We start from the raw sequence: 16,037 nt of genomic DNA, 5'->3' as shown, positions 1-16,037 counted from the left end.
AAAGCAAACGATTGATCCCCCCTACTTTGGTCCCTGCCCCCCCCCATGTGCCCGCCTAAGTATGAAAGCTGTAGACGCCACTGGCTTGGAGCCCTCAGTTACCACTTAGACACCACTAAGGATGCCACCCTTGGTAAATGTGAAAAATGTTCAGCATAGAAGACCTATTCAATTCAAATCGGCTATGAGAGTACTGTGAGCTTAAAGAGTCTATGGGCCTTACACTGACTCCACTATCTTTTCACTATGCACATACCTTGATGCCCCTTGCACAGCTATGGTTTAGATGCGAGCAGATCTTAAGACACTATCCATAACCTCTATATAATAATTTACACTCGACAGTTTCTTGCAGCATGTAAATATTTAAAAGGGGGCTTGGTTGAGTAGACGTTAGTAGAAAATTAGCCAAGACTATTGATCTTGGCAAGCAAGATCCTGCTTCGAAAATCCTTAAAGTGTTAAAGCCCTGTGACTTCCCTAAAAACCTCAATAAAACTAGCTAAAACCTAACCTTATTCTAACATAAATTAGGGGTGTTTTCTTTAATTTTGGTGATCTTGTCCAGAACGGCAACCTATGTGATACAAGGCTTTTTTAATGTTCTTGGTAAAATATAGTTGCATTCAGAATTTACTCTTTTAGGAGTCACAGTAGACACAGTAGCAGCAATCTCCTGGTAGGTCGTCTGTAGCTCTGACCTGCTCCTCATGCAGGTGACAAAGATTTTTGAGTCTGGGGTTGATACACACATTTCTTCTCTGACACAATATCGGACAACACCTCAGTTCTCTTGTGCTCCCTTGCACCTTAGGAGTGGGCCGACAGATTCGTAGGCCGGGCGGCTGCCCGAAATCTAATCTAAACGGCCGGCGCTACTTCAATTCATTTTTTATTAAAGTATTAAAGCAGCGCCGGCCGGCGGCATCGGCACTCAGCGGCCGTGTGCGATGGCCGCCTACTGATGGGAGCAGCGTGAGGGGTGAAAGCCCCGCCCCCTCACACTCAGACTGCTGGAGCACCGGATGTCCTGTCACTGACATCCTGTCAACATAGAAAACGGCGGCCTGCAGCTACCAGAGGACGGAGGCCAGGATGAAAAAGCCCCAAAGTGGAAGAAGTAGAAGGTAAATAAACAAATTTATTTTTTTTAACAAACTGTATAATATTTTTTTATATAAAAGCCTTATGCCTCCCATATGCCACCCATATGCCACTCTGCCTCCCTGATATGCCTTATGCCCCTTATATGCCACTCTCCTTCCAGAAATGCCTTATACCCCTATATGCCACTCTGTTCCATGATATGCCTTTTAACCCCCTAAATGCCAGAGTGACATATAGGGGTATAAGGCATTTCTAGAGTCAGAGTGGCATATAGGGGCTACAAGGCATTTCTGGAGGCAAAGTGGCATATAGGAGGTTAAAATGCATATCATAGGGCAGAGTGGCATATAGGAGGGTATAAGGCTTTTCTGGAGTGCCCCATGGTATGCCTTTTAACCCCCTATATGCCACTCTGCCTCTATAAATGCCTTTTAACCCCCTATATGGCAGAGTGGCATATAGGGGGTATAAGGCATTTCTGGAGGCAGAGGGGCATATAGGGAGTTAAAAGGGGGCAGAGTGGCAAGCCTGGGGCAGATGTCTGGCACTCCACCAGAATTGATCTGTGTTTGTTTTCTGGATGTACCCTGCAATACGATTCTACTAACTTAATCAGGTTCTATTAACTTAAGTAATTGAAAGCTCCTTGACATGGGGCTCTGTGCAAAAGAAAATAAAAAGGGGGTAGAAGGGGCTGTTGGCAGGTTGGCAAATAAAAGGAAATAAAAACAAAAAATGTCTCAATCTAAAAATGTTTGCAGTAGTAAATGTTTTGATTCCATTATGTGTAATATATTTCATTTATTAGGGCCTTTTAACAGTTTTGCTTTCTGGTATTTTAATACAAATAATATGATAAAAAGAATGTTTTATAGTTATTTGTACGGCAAATAGTGTGACTCGGGTATGTATAAGGGGTGCGTGTGGGTATAAGAGCTCAATCGCGAGATAAACTATATGGGGCTGCTCTCCAAATGTTTTCAGGGCTGCTTTTCAGTCCCAGTCCGGCCCTGGCCACATGCCTTATAATCAGGGGCGGGCTGGGCCGGGGGGCAGGGGGGCAATTGCAACTGTGGCTGTGCGCCGGGATTTGAAGCCACGCCCACCATCTTCCGCACCGGAAGGACAGGACACAGAAGAAAGGAAGAACGAAGAGGAGGAGGAAAAGTGACAGTGACAGAAGAAAGGTAGGACAAGATTCAGGGAGAGTGGATAGTGTGTGAGAGTGATGGGTGTTATGCTGAATGTTTGTGAATGAGGGTTTCAGATAGCATGGATGTGTAAGCTTTGGGTGATAGCATGGCATAGGGAGGCTGTAATCACATTCCTTTCATGCCCAGAAATGATTGGAGTCCAACTTTGGTGTGTTAACACTTTTATTGGACAGAATAATTATATATATATATATATATATATATATATTGCAAACAGCAATCACACTCCTATCATGCTAAGTCAGCCAGCACATGCTAGAACCTGGGCATGATAGGATTGTGATTGCTGTTAATTATATATATATATATATATATATATATATATATATATATATATATAAATTAATTAATATTGTTGTTGATTTTCTTTTAGTCTAATTTTGGTGAGTTGCTTTTAACCCCTTAAGGACCGGGCTCATTTTTCGTTTTGTACCCTGTGGGACCGAGGCTGTTTTGACACTTTTGTGGTGCTTGTGTTCAGCTGTAATTTTCTCCTCACCCATTTAGTGTACCCACATAAGTTATATATTGTTTTTTTCAGGACAAGATGGGCTTTCTTCAGATACCATTTTGATCGTATCATCTTATTTACTATAAAAAAAATAAAAAAAACATGGTGCAAAATTGAAAAAAAACCACATTTTATATGAAAAATCTTTTACTCACCTAAAAAGCAAGTAAAAAAACTAGCTAAATAGATTCTACTACTTGTCCTGAGTTTAGAAATACCCAATGTTTTTATGTTTTTTTGCTGTTTTTTGTAAGTTATAGGGCAATAAGTACAAGCAGCGTTTTATGATTTCCAAATCTTTTTTAACAAATCTGGTCAGTCTGCCTCCATCTCCTCTTTGGAACATCTTTGAAGCCGGTTAACTCAATTTAACCCATTCAAACCATATATTTTTGAAAACTAGACACCCCAGGGTATTCCAAATGCTGTTATTTTAACCCTTTCCATGCACCAATTATACAACTACACTTTGTCAAACTTTGTAATAGTAATTTTTTTTATTTTTTTTTCCACACAAATTGTACTTTAGTTATAGATATACAGGTGCTGGTATATGTCACTGTCAAACAACACCCCAATATGTGTTCAGCAACATCTCCTGAGTACAGCGATACCCCACATGCATGGGTTTGTCAGATTGTTTGGCTGGTAAAAGGCTACTTTTGGGGCATGCGTAATTCAGGTGGTCATTTGGTCATTGTGCCTCCCTCTCCTCTTTGGAATATCTTTGAAGCCGGTTAACTCAATTTAACCCATTCAAACCATATATTTTTGAAAACTAGACACCCCAGGGTATTCCAAATGCTGTTATTTTAACCCTTTCTATGCACCAATTATAGAACTACACTTTGTCAAACTTTGTAATAGTAATTTTTTTTATTTTTTTTTCACACAAATTGTACTTTAGTTATAGATATACAGGTCCTGGTATATGCCACTGTCAAACAACACGCCAATGTGTGTTCAGGAACATCTCCTGAGTGCAGTGATACCCGACATGCATGGGTTTGTCGGGTTGTTTCAGATTTAAAATGCCACATTTGGGAAGTGCGCTTTTTTTCTCCATTTTGGTCAGTCTGTACCTATGCCCTATCTTTGAGCTAGGCCACTCCAATTTACCCCATCAGCCATTTTTTTTATATATTAGACACCCCTTGGGTATTTGAAGTGCTTTTATTTTAACTCTTTGTTGAGATTTTAATTCTTTGTTGAGAACTTTTAGCACTTGCTCAAAATAATAAACTTTATTTTTTAATTTTATTTTATTTTTTTAATACTTTTTTTATATTTTTTTTACACATTTTGCTGGTACTGGATGGTTCATCTAGTGACATCACTGCATAATTATTTTTAAATGTTAGCACATTTTTTTTAAATTTTTTTTTCCATTTTTTATTTATTTTATTTTTTTTGAATATTTTACTAATCACATAGTGATTAGAAAGCTGGGCTCCATTGACTTGCATGGTTGAATGCAGTACCTGTATTCAACCAGCAAGTGGAGCCAGTTCTCTAGAGGGTCTGGAGACCCTCTAGCGAACTTTTTCGTCTTTATTGTTTTATTTCCCGGGCCGCCGCCATCTTGCTTGATGGCGAAGATCACCGGCAGCGGCGGCTGTGACCGCTCTCCGGAGCGGTCACAGCCCACCCAGAGGTAAGTGTTTGGTGTCGCTGGATGCCTCCTGATCGAGGCATTCCAGCGACACCATTTAAGTTTAGGAGGCGATCGTTGATCGCCTCCTAAACGCTTTTAAAACGGGCGTCCGCCGCCATACAATGTATGGCGGCTGTTGACGCCCCGGGGAGGGGCCAGACATGGCCCCCGATGCCGATCTCGGCCTTGCTGAATGCCTCAACATCGAGGCATTGCAGCAAGGCCGTTTAAGCGAAGAAAGTGATCCTTGATCACTTTCTAAGCTTATTTAATTTTTTGACGGTTCAGGACCGTCAAAGGTCATTTAGTGACCTTGTTGTTATGACGGTCCTGAACCGGCAAAGGTCGCGAAGGGGTTAATAAAGTATTTTAAAGTTTTTTTTGGTTTTGGCCAAGTGAATGCTGAATTTTCAGTTTAGGTCCAGAATTTTCATTTCAGTGCATCCCTACTATATACTAAGCTAGTCACTGACGTGGTAGGCCTCCACCACATCAATGTTTGGCTTAGTATATAGTGATAGGGGTTGTAGTGCAGTATTGTCAGTGTTTGGCTCAATGTTTGGGCACGCATTGACGTCAATGTGTGCCTCAGTATATAATAGTTATGCTGTACTCCTGTCAATGTTTGCCTAACCATAGAAACTATGCAGTTTTAAAGTGTGTGTGGGGGGGTGCCACATACAGTATATGCCACAGGTGCCAAATACTCTCGGTACGCCCCTGCGTCATGCGGCAGTCAGACCCAATGTCTGTGCCTCAGCTCTTTGTCCCACATCTTAAAAGGGGTGGGATGAAGAGATGAGGCACAGCCATTGGGCGGTGCGTGCACGCCGGCCGCTTTGATTTCATTAAGTGCCGGTGGAGTGACTGCCGCACGACAGCCGCTTTCAATGTCGCTCGCAGCCGCTTTGGTGGTGCAATGGGCCAGTTGACTAGACTTGCCCCCCAGGCCTTGGGCTGCCAGCCCTCCCCTGCTTATAATGGTACAATGACGTCAGGTCTAGTTTTCAATTATTTCCAGTGCTAGTTTTCCTTTAGTCCAGCACTGTAACTGTTTGGTACCTAAGGCTTAACTTCTCCAGAAGGAGAACGTAGGAAGGCATTGAGAGCTTGAGTGAGAGTGTGATAGAGCACGAGAGAGTGAATTTGTCCATCTTCTGGAGGTAAAAGCTCTCTGTTTTCATTCTGCATAGAAGAGCCAAAAAATAAAGTGTAAATTGGCATTGTTTATACCAGAAGGGGGAGCCAGGATCCTTTTTGGATGGCAGCAGAGATGTCCAATAACCAAATATTTTTGCTCAATTAATGCCCTATGAAAAATGTGGACAGCCAGTTAAGACCACCTTTTGTCTAACACAAGGCACTTGAAATAATTATAGGGATCAGTTCTGCATGTTACAGAAAAAAGCAGGTTTCTATTTTGAGAGTGATTCCTGTTTATGAAAAATAAAAACTTTTTTAACCACGTACACATATTTGTGTGAAGAAAAAAAATAAAGCAATGTATGGGATTGAAAAGAAGGCAGTCTGAGAGAGTGCACATGCAGGCAGAACACCCAAGAAGCCACATTGGAAATCATCAGGAACCAGCACTGGCGGTGTTCAGGAAACTATAACTTTTTATTTATATGTATACATAATGTGTCATACCTGCAGATGTTCACTTTAACTATAGGACAGAGAAAAAATAAAAATAGGAAAGAATAACTAAGCATGGGAAAATGACTTAAACACATAGTTTCATGTACAAAAGGGATAGTGATCACAGCGCTCAACTCAGTGTGGAGCAGCAACAAATACTGTAATAACCCTAAATTATCGAAAGAGACAATATAGTGAAAAAAAGTGTAAAAGTGCGCTAAAAAAATAAGAAATTATAGTCTACACAAATGGTGTAGAAAAATATATATAACAAGGAAATACAACCTTTCGAAAATACAGATTCTCTGGACAGACCCTGCAGGGGATATCCTGTCCTCTGATGACCTTCCGGGTGACGTCAGCTGTGACGCGTCCTGGAAGGCAATGCGCGATAATGCTTATCGGCGTTTAAAAATGTAACAGTTTTCCGGCTTTCGTGCCGGAAGCTGTTACATCAGATCGGCAGGAGAAAGCTGGCTTATGCTGTCAGGGGGGAGTCCAGGCTGTCAAATGTTGTGTCTCTGCTGCTGCAAGAAGGGCAGGACATACCGGTACGTCCATAGGGGATTCTTGCGATGCGTTTTTTGGACGTACCTGTACGTCCATAGGGGACTGAAGGGGTTAATAAATAAAATGTCAGAATAATAATAGTCTAAACTCTCTACTTGAATCTTTAAAACAAGTAGTTGAGGAGCCAACCCGTAAGGTGGCCATATTAGATTGTGTTCACAAATGGAAATCTGGTATCAGATATTATTGTAGACATTACATTATATTTACTTATCTAGCATCATCAGACTCCGTAGCACTGCTCAACCAGAGTCAGTGAAATAATTTAAAACACACACGGTAAGAAACTCATACAAAAAGAAAAGAAGAGCCTGTGGTTGAGGGCGAATAGTAGCAGAGGACTTCTTGGATAGGGATGAGTTGATTGAGTCAGGATGATCTGGATAGGCTGTTGGTCGTTCAGATGGCTTAATTATGATGCTAGCTTAGGTGATAGGGGGAAAGGCTGTACGATTCTCGAAAAGAAGTCTGACGTAACAGGGAAGGGAATACCAGAGAAGGGAAACAGCATGCGTAAAATCCTTAATACAGGCGCGGGAGTAGGTAATGACGGTACAAAAGATATGCAAGTCATGAGAGAAATGAAGAAGGCATTTAGGGATGTGTTTGAATAGGAGGGTAGAGAGATAGTGGGTGCGGAGTTGGTAAGGGCTCTGTAGGTCAGAAGTTTGAATTTGATTCTGGAAGGTATGGTAGCCAATGGAGAGATTGGCATTGTGGAGCAGCAGATGAGGAGGATTAGTCTAGCTGCAGTGTTGAGTATGGCTTATAGAGAAGAAAACACCACACAAAAAGTTAGCAGTTGGGAATTATGAACAAAAACCCAGAGGGAACTGTATATATATGTATATATATATATATATATATATACATATATATATATATATATATATATATATATATATATATATATATATATAGTTCCCTTGTGTATTGTCTATATTGTCTAATTGGTTCAGCCATTTTAAGGGGAATAGGAGAATGAAAATAAATATGATGCTCCTAAAGCTTCATCAACTCATCCTACGGCATTACATCTTACATGACCTGTGTCTAAATGATGCTCGTTACTACTTGTGACTACTGAGCTTGGACACAGAAAACTTTTACTATTCTTGTTGCAGGAGAACCGTTGTGAAGTTAGTTGACCCATGACTACTCAGATTTTTACCAATACCGTGGATACATCTGTTCATTTGAAATTGGTGTCCTGGAATGTGGATGGTAGAGATGTGAACAAAGAAAGAAAAGAGAAGAACAAGAAGATGCAATAAACAGAAGTGGAGCTGCAAGACACGGAAATTGAAGTGGTTGGCAGTGAAGGTAGGAAGACATTCAGAGACTGTGAGAGAGAAAAATTCTGAGGATTTTGCTTTGCTTATTCGTGGGGTCTGGGATTGTTTTTCGGTGATTCATGAGAATTGACGAAATCGTAATGCACAAATATATAATTCATGACAAGAAAATTGATCATGGGGGATCACTATATCATAAAAGTTATTACTACTAAAAAACAACCATTTCTTGTAGTCAATGTATATGCCTCAAATAATGATTTTTAACTTTTCAGTAACAGTTGTTATCTACTCAGTACCAGGATGTTATTGTGGGAGGTGAATTTAATGAAAGGGACAAATTTGAGGTCTTTTTAGGACTTTTTTTAAATACATTAATGACAAACTAAAGATAGAAACTGTTGGCCCGCAGAACACTGGATTAGCGAAGATCAGGAGAAGGAAGACATTTTAAATCAATGCCCTTAGGTTTTCAAAGTTTTGCTACAAAATGTTTGCAGTGATCATGTGACTGACACAGGACAGGGTGATAAAATTGTTAAATGAAATTAAAACTGATAAAGCACCAGAGCCAGATAGTATGCATCCCCGGGCACTTAGGGAACAAAGCCAAGCTTTTGATTTTCAGGGATACTCTCTAGCCTGGCATGATCCCTAAAGATTGACGTAAAGCAGAAGTGGTACAAAGGGCTCAAAAGCTCAGCCAGGTAACTACAGACCTGTGAGCTTGACATCTGTCGTGGGGAAATTACTTGAAATGTAGCTAAGTCATAATATCAGGTAATACGTGCTGTGCAATAACAACATTAGTCAACACGGTTTTATGAAGGATAGATCATGTGGAACTTAATTGGATTCTATGAAGAGGTGAGAAAAATATAAACCAGAGTCTTTCAGTAGATGGGTTTATTTGGATTTTGCGAAAGCATTCGATACAGTTGATTACAGTAGGTTACTGTAAAAATGAAAATAGGCAAAATTAGGTGAAATTGTTTGCATGTGACCTAAAAACAGGTTTAGTGTCCTAGGTCCACTGTTGTTTACTATATTTGCTAACCCATTTCAATCTCAGGGGTTTTTCTGGTATTTTGCCATTTTTACCATATGTGGGTTTCACTAAGATTCCCCTTTTCAGTGTTGGATGTACCCACATACATTTTTTTCTGAACCTTTTTTTCTGAACAAACAGAGCTTTCATTTGAAACCATAGAAACATACAAAAAAATATAACTGTGTGCTAGTGTCTACAAAAAAATATTTTTAATAGTTATTACTTAACAGGTTTGGGGGTAGTGAATTGGGGGGTTATATATTTTACTTGTAGAGCTGGGGCAATGGGATGTAAGGGTTTTTTTAAATTATTTTTAAATTATTTTGAAGACCTCTCAAACATGTTATCATGCAAGTGATATTAAACTTTTTCCACTTGCGATCCACTTGCATTGATCACACACTCCATAGACTTGCTTTGGGGATTGCAATTTGTGTGATCGGACAGTAGGTGGAGCGATCGGATATCCCAGCAGCGTCTAGACTGACCCTGTCTTCTGACAAAGTCTCCTGGAAGGGAGTGCCTGAACGCGTGATCAGACATTCCTTATGTAATGGCTTTGTCTTTCGTCTTTCTTTGTCCGCATCTCCACAGACATGACCACCCGTAAAATGGCGAAGCTTCTGGTGTCATCCTCTCTTCTGATTGGAGGATCAGAGGAAAGGGGTCCACAATTTTTACCGAAGTTAACCTCCTATAAAAGTCTGCAAAAATGGTCACAGGAAGTGCCGGATTTTTTGTGGAAGTTCACCGGGTGATTGTGTCTGCAGGGATGGGGATGAAGAGACAAAAGAGAAAAGAGAGAGAAGAACAAGAATAGCGGAGCTGCAAGACACAGAAGTGGTCAGTGGCCAAGGTAGTGAGACATTTAGAGAACATGAGAGAGATTGTTAATAAAAATCATTGTGTGTGAGAGAGTGGGAGTGAATGTGAGCGTCAGACAATTAATTTTGTTTCTGAATTTCAAAATCTACCGATTTTCTTCTGAAATGAATGGGGAGGAAATGGAATTCATTGTTGGAAAACTCATTCATTCATTAAGGTATAGATAGATGACCCTGCACATCCTGCTGTCTAATGGCTGAGCAATTGTTATTCTCTTCGAGCAACTGTGATTGGGTTTTGTTATATAGTGGTTGAAGTGGGGGACCTGAGTTCAGAGCAGAGCATGGTGGCCGAGCTGGATTAAAGGTGCAATTTTCCCGGGACTGATTATTAATTTACATCGCATTATATAAGAGGCACTTTGCTGGCCTTCTATAATGGTGTGTTGTAGGGGAAGCCTCCCTTACTTTGTTTACAGAAGCTTGCACTATTCTGATCCCTAAGCTAAATCCTACCCAAGTTACCTCATACAGACCCATTACATTTTGGAATCAGGACTGCGATCATGGCTGCTTATTTACAGATATATTTGCCCTTCCTTAACTATTCACAACCGTTTTGTTATGTCCAAGACAGACACTACAGCTGTAGCAGTTACAGTGGCTTCTAGCATTTTCCATTATCTGACAGATAAGATGCTTTTGAACTTGGATATGGAAAACGTCTTCGATCAAGAGTCTTGGATACATTTGCTATGTACCTAAACATTTTGCCTACCTGTATACCTTTTCCGGAAACACAAATAAACATGAATGGTCTAGATTCAGATTGTGTAACAGAAGGGTGAGACAAGGATGTCAGCTCTCCCTGATACTTTTTAATATTGTGTTGGACCGCCTACTTCGTCCGTTGCTTATCTGAAATGTCATTTTCCCTATAGGGAATAAGGAGATAACATTTATAGTATTTCTGGATGATCTGTTATATATTTCTTTTCCCTCTTCATCATTACCTAGCATTCTTCAGTTATTGTCCAAGTATGGCAAAATCACTGGTTTCATGATTAATACTGGAAAATCCCACCTATTGCATTTAGTTCCCTTGAGAAATCCTAAATATCATCCATACGTAGGGTTTCAAAAATCCAACTATATGCACTTAACACACCATCTACTATAATCAGGGCCGGTCCTACAATGGAGCCGAGTGGGGCAATTGCCCCAGGTGGCACTTTTGAAGGGGCGGCACTTTGCCGCCCAGCGCGTTTTTGGTTTTTTTGAAGCAGAGGAGAGAGAGGGGCGCCGAGTGGTTTTCGCTTACCCGCTCGGCGCCCCTCTCTCTCCTCTGCGAGCCCTCTAGCTCGGTCTCGGTGCCAAACCAAAGAGGATATGCTTCAATGGGTCAGAACATTGGACAACATTACTGAAGAATAGACATTGGTCTTGAGTAAAATTTGACTCCATTCTAAGTACACAGACATGTATCATGGAACAGTATATAAATTGTATTTAATGGGCAAATGTCAGACTGTTGTCCTAAGTTTAGAGGGATGGGGAAGCATTCAGCTGGTTTGGGGGGGTGAACCCATACCTAACTCAACTTGCACTAACTACCATTTATTAAACTTCAACCTATATCCATACAACAAAGCTTACAAATAATGTATCATCATACCACCTGGTATGGTAACTAGTAATTAGTGGTAGGCCACCTATAACAAATACATATGTTATCATTTAGACTTATGTTTTGTAATTCTTTTAAGTGCAACATGGCTGGGGTGATTCTGACTAGAAGGGGGAGGGAGTTGGGCAATGGTCGGCAGCATGAAGTTACTGGTTTTGGTGTTTTGTGTTTTTTTTTCTTTTAATTTTTTCACTCTTTGAACTACGCTTGAATCAATAATTTTGTGAGTTTAAGACACAAAAAAAAGAGTTAAAAGAAATACCTACACAGGTTTATTTTATATAAAGAACTTTAAAAATTGGGATTTTGGAAAAGTGGTTAACCTATTTAAGTATGCCTTAATACTGGACTGGTACTTTATGACTTAGGGGTCAAGTATAGTGAAGAATAATAACCAAACCATTTACAAATCTTCACACCCCAAAAGCAACATATCAGCTATATTATTTGTGCCAGAAATATATGTATATATAATTACCTACATTAAAGGTTAAAACAGAGTTGGAATATAGGCATCCAAATTACAAACAAAATGTAAGTGAAGTTATTTAAAGTATACAAAGAATCTGCTTTACCGACTAGATGAGCGGAATGGTTCTTATCAAAGTTGTTATCGAATTCCGTGTCTCGATGTTTCTGTAGTAATGGTGATGATAATGCTGTTTCCTGCAATTCAATCCAAAGGCATGGTTTGAATCACATGGTGATGACTGCATGTTCATGCATCAGTAGGTGTGTGAAAGGCCATGCTGTGACCCGAGGAACTGTACTATGCAACAGAAACCTGCTGCATACATACTTTACAAAAGGTAAAGCACATTCTATGCATACATATTACACATGAATGCAAAGTGTACACTTGCTAACAGGACCTACCTGAAATATCACTTTGTCTATTCAGCTGAGTTTGCAATATACCATATTTGCTCGATTATAAGATGAGGTTTTTTTCAGAGCTAATGCTCTGAAAAATACTCCTTGTCTTATAATCGAGGTCATCTTCTAATCAGACCTCAAATGATGCCCCCACCAGACGCCAGGGAGTCAGAAGCACTGGTAAGTCGGGGGTGTGTGAGTGTTGTATGGGTGGCATAAGGCTTTTCTGGAGGCAGAGTGGCATATAGGGGGGTATAAGGCATATCAGGGAGGCAGAGTGGCAAGCCTGGGGGAAGATGTGCATAACTGGGGGGCAGGATGGCAAATAAAAGATAATAAAAACTACAAAAATATTTTTCTCAATCATAGCTTTTATTAAATATGAAAAAATAGTTTACATAAATTATTTACTAGTAAAACTTTTTTCCTATAGGGTCGTCTTATATTCAGGCCTTTTTTCTTTTTTTTCCCCTAAATTAATATTCAGATTTTGGGGGGTCGTCTTATAATCAGGGTCATCTTATAATTGAGCAAATACGGTAATTTAAGGGGCGATCTACTGCTCCGAACCGCCTCATCAAATGTGAATGCATACTTAGTACTTCAATATGCATTTTTACATTTGTGTATAATATAAATAAAAAAAGAAAGACAAATATAAAGAAATAGCTAATACAAAGAAAAAAATAAACTTATCATATGAAAATGTTACCTGCAGAGCTGCATAGGAACACCCCCTCTGCTCTCCATGCTTAATGCATGTGCATGGGGGGATCTCACCAGAGCCCCTGGTAATCTTGAGCAAGCCAGAGCAGGAGTTAGATGAAGGCAAGTAACTTACACCTGAAAGGTCTTTTTTATCTAATGGGGCCTGAGGTAAGCTCCAGACTTAGTCTTATCCCAGTGTGTCCTGAGAGGTCTGTGAGTCCACTTGCTCCATTACAGTGCAAGGGAAAACCTTGGGTAGGCAATATAGAGAGAGGATTCTGTTAAATCCCCCTGTGCGTTTGGATACAAATAAGTGATATCATGTACATGAAAGTGCATTTAAGTTTAAGGTTTCATCTGTGTCACACAGGGTTTTCATTAACAAATGCTGGGTTTATGCCCATCCTTTCCACTATCAATACCTCTGCTAAAAAGCTAAATATACATTTGCATATCGGTGTGAATTTTAAAAACTGATCGTTCGCATGAAAAAAGTACTGTGTGCTATAAACTATATTGTATCGAGACTATGAGACTAAGATCCAGAACCCCCCGCAGCGCTGCAGAGGACCTGGATCCTCTCTCCTATGCGATGCACATAGACAACCTCCGTTGGACATTTGCCGATATCGTTTTGGACTCTTTTATTCAAAGAGTGAGTTTCATTGCTGTTGTGCTAAAGTTATTTGTAAGTGTATTTCTATTTCTCCTTTTCTTTATATGAAGATACTGCACTATTTTGGCACTTATTCTTCACAAATGTTAAAGAAGTTATTAAAGATACTTTTACTGAATCCTTGACGGGCCTGATTAACTTCATTCATTGGTGAGTTATATTCACATTATCAACCACTGAGTGTCATTTAGCAATATTACACTATTGTTGTTTGTTTTTTCGTTGACTGGCTTTTCCATACAACTTGAGGAGTGTTTTTTGGGCAGCCGCAGTGCCGAAGTCATTTTTACTCATTTATTACACTTTTTCACGTGAAAATTGGGTTCTCTTTCACCGTATATTCAATAGGGTTCTGTTACAGAATACAGCATGTCACAAAGCACAACTGCTCCATAACTCCTGGAATGTTTTATTTTTCTGACACATACCAGTGCTTGAACACAGTTGTTATTAATCATTTTAAATAATACATGTTTGCTCAGAGACATTTTTAAGATCAGTTTTGTGTTCTTAAGACATGGAAACCATAATTGCCATAATGTCCAAGACTGATTGTGGTGGAGTGTTCTGCGCATTTTCTACTATAAAAACATGTCCCTGTTTGAACACTGGTACACTGAATCCTGGTACTGCCAGGTATAATAAACTTCTATAAGAACGCGTTTTAATAAAGTCATAAACCTATAAATCATTTTATTCCTGGTATAGCTCTGTGACCTCAGATTTAACACAAATACAGCAAACAAGAGATCCTTGTGATCTCTTTGAATCTACCGGTGATATTGTTGTAAGCTAGGAGTGGTGGTTTAATGATGTATGTGTCCCAATACCTCATGAAGCAAGGCTTTTCCTACCTGATGTCACTGATTTGGCACCACCCAAGATACAACAACACATCTGTCTAGGATTTCCTGCTTCAAAGTAATTATGAAATGATATTCAAATTATAAATCTTCATCACCAACTGCAGTCAGCTTCTCCATCTCTCCAGCCAAATGGTAGCCATTTCGATTTATTTTTTCACCCCAGCGACGGTGTAAGATCAATGTGACCCAAAATATTACACCAAGTAACCCAACATTAAATGCTAAGTGCCAGCAGTAAAATGTTGTGAGAAACATGAGATCTGCAGGATCACCAGCATTCCAAGTATGACCAGTTGGTGGATTGTACAAGATAAAGGCAGCATGAAAAAGCCATGTTCCCTGCACAAGTACCAGCCATGTTTTGGAAAACCATAGTCGTGGTTGGTTTGGCAACCAGATCTCAATTATGAAGATAATACTGGTAAGGGCGCAAGTGACTAGCAGCAGGTAGTGAACTTGAACCTCAATCATATCTTTCCCATGACTATGGAATTTGAGTAGGAGGGTGGTAATGAAAAAAGCTGCAGTGACTCCCAAGTGTTCCAGCAGTGGCCAGCGTTGACGCAAACAGGACTGACTTATGATGTCCAGCATTCCGCTAACACAGAAATACCCATACATTGTGGCATGCTGCCACTCACTTGGATTCTGGAAGTGAAAATCAGGGTCATCTGACCTGAAGAACCTAAGTTTCTGGACTCCAGGAGGAAAGAAGAACTCAGCTAAGACAGCCATCAAGCCATAAATCAACTTCATCACCCCTTCTACAGGCAGTGTCTTCAGGATGTTACCAGGTTTCTTTGTTCTAGGAGGGTACTGTTCTCTGCATCCATTCAGCACCATCAAGGAGTACCTGACAGCGTACAGGATTCCAAAAGACAGGAATGCCAAAGCGGGAGAAATGTGACCAATGTACGTACCCATCACCAGAACGTGAGGCTACTAAATTGTGATGCTGCAAAAATATAGGAGAAAACATTTATCAGAGTGCCTGCAGTGTGAGATCAGTAATGTGTTGGACCAAACCTTACTAACATTGGACCAGATGCATATTTAATAATCACTGGTCTGAGACACATATTGATCAAGCTGCATGGGATGATCCATAAAACATGAACTTAGAAAGAAGCCAGGAAAGAATTTGAACTTACGATATTAAGGAAAATGTCAAATTAGTTACTATTCATTAAATACTAATTATTATTAAGCCAGTAAATCTGAGGAACTCTCTGATATTCTGCAGGGCAGTATATGAACATAAAAACTCAGACTACTCACCTGTGTATTTCAACGTTTCTTCTTTTGTTGGAGCAAGAATAATAATGTATTGTGCTGACCTCCTTTTAGTTACTGCAGC

At 39.9% G+C, this 16,037-nt stretch overlaps 1 protein-coding gene across 1 annotated transcript; it reads right to left on the bottom strand.

Annotated features, from left to right (window-relative positions):
• Positions 1–14,758: 14,758 nt before the first annotated feature.
• Positions 14,759–15,523, bottom strand: LOC149302315 (transmembrane epididymal protein 1A-like). The gene has a single exon (XM_089482416.1). The coding sequence runs from the start codon at positions 15,521–15,523 to the stop codon at positions 14,759–14,761; it is 765 nt and encodes a 254-aa protein (XP_089338542.1).
• Between the last annotated feature and the right edge of the window lie 514 nt (positions 15,524–16,037).

The sequence above is a fragment of the Sceloporus occidentalis genome, unplaced genomic scaffold, assembly GCF_023333645.1.
Source record: "Sceloporus occidentalis isolate IW3139 unplaced genomic scaffold, rSceOcc1.0.p SCAF_19, whole genome shotgun sequence".
NCBI classification, from domain to species: Eukaryota; Metazoa; Chordata; class Lepidosauria; order Squamata; family Phrynosomatidae; genus Sceloporus; species Sceloporus occidentalis.
Note: the sequence above shows the minus strand (reverse complement) of the source record. Positions and strands in the feature narration are given on the sequence as shown.

Coding starts and splice junctions, on each gene's coding strand:
- LOC149302315 (XM_089482416.1), bottom strand. CDS start 15,523: ATGGTGCTGAATGGATGCAGAGAACAGTACCCTCCTAGAACAAAGAAA.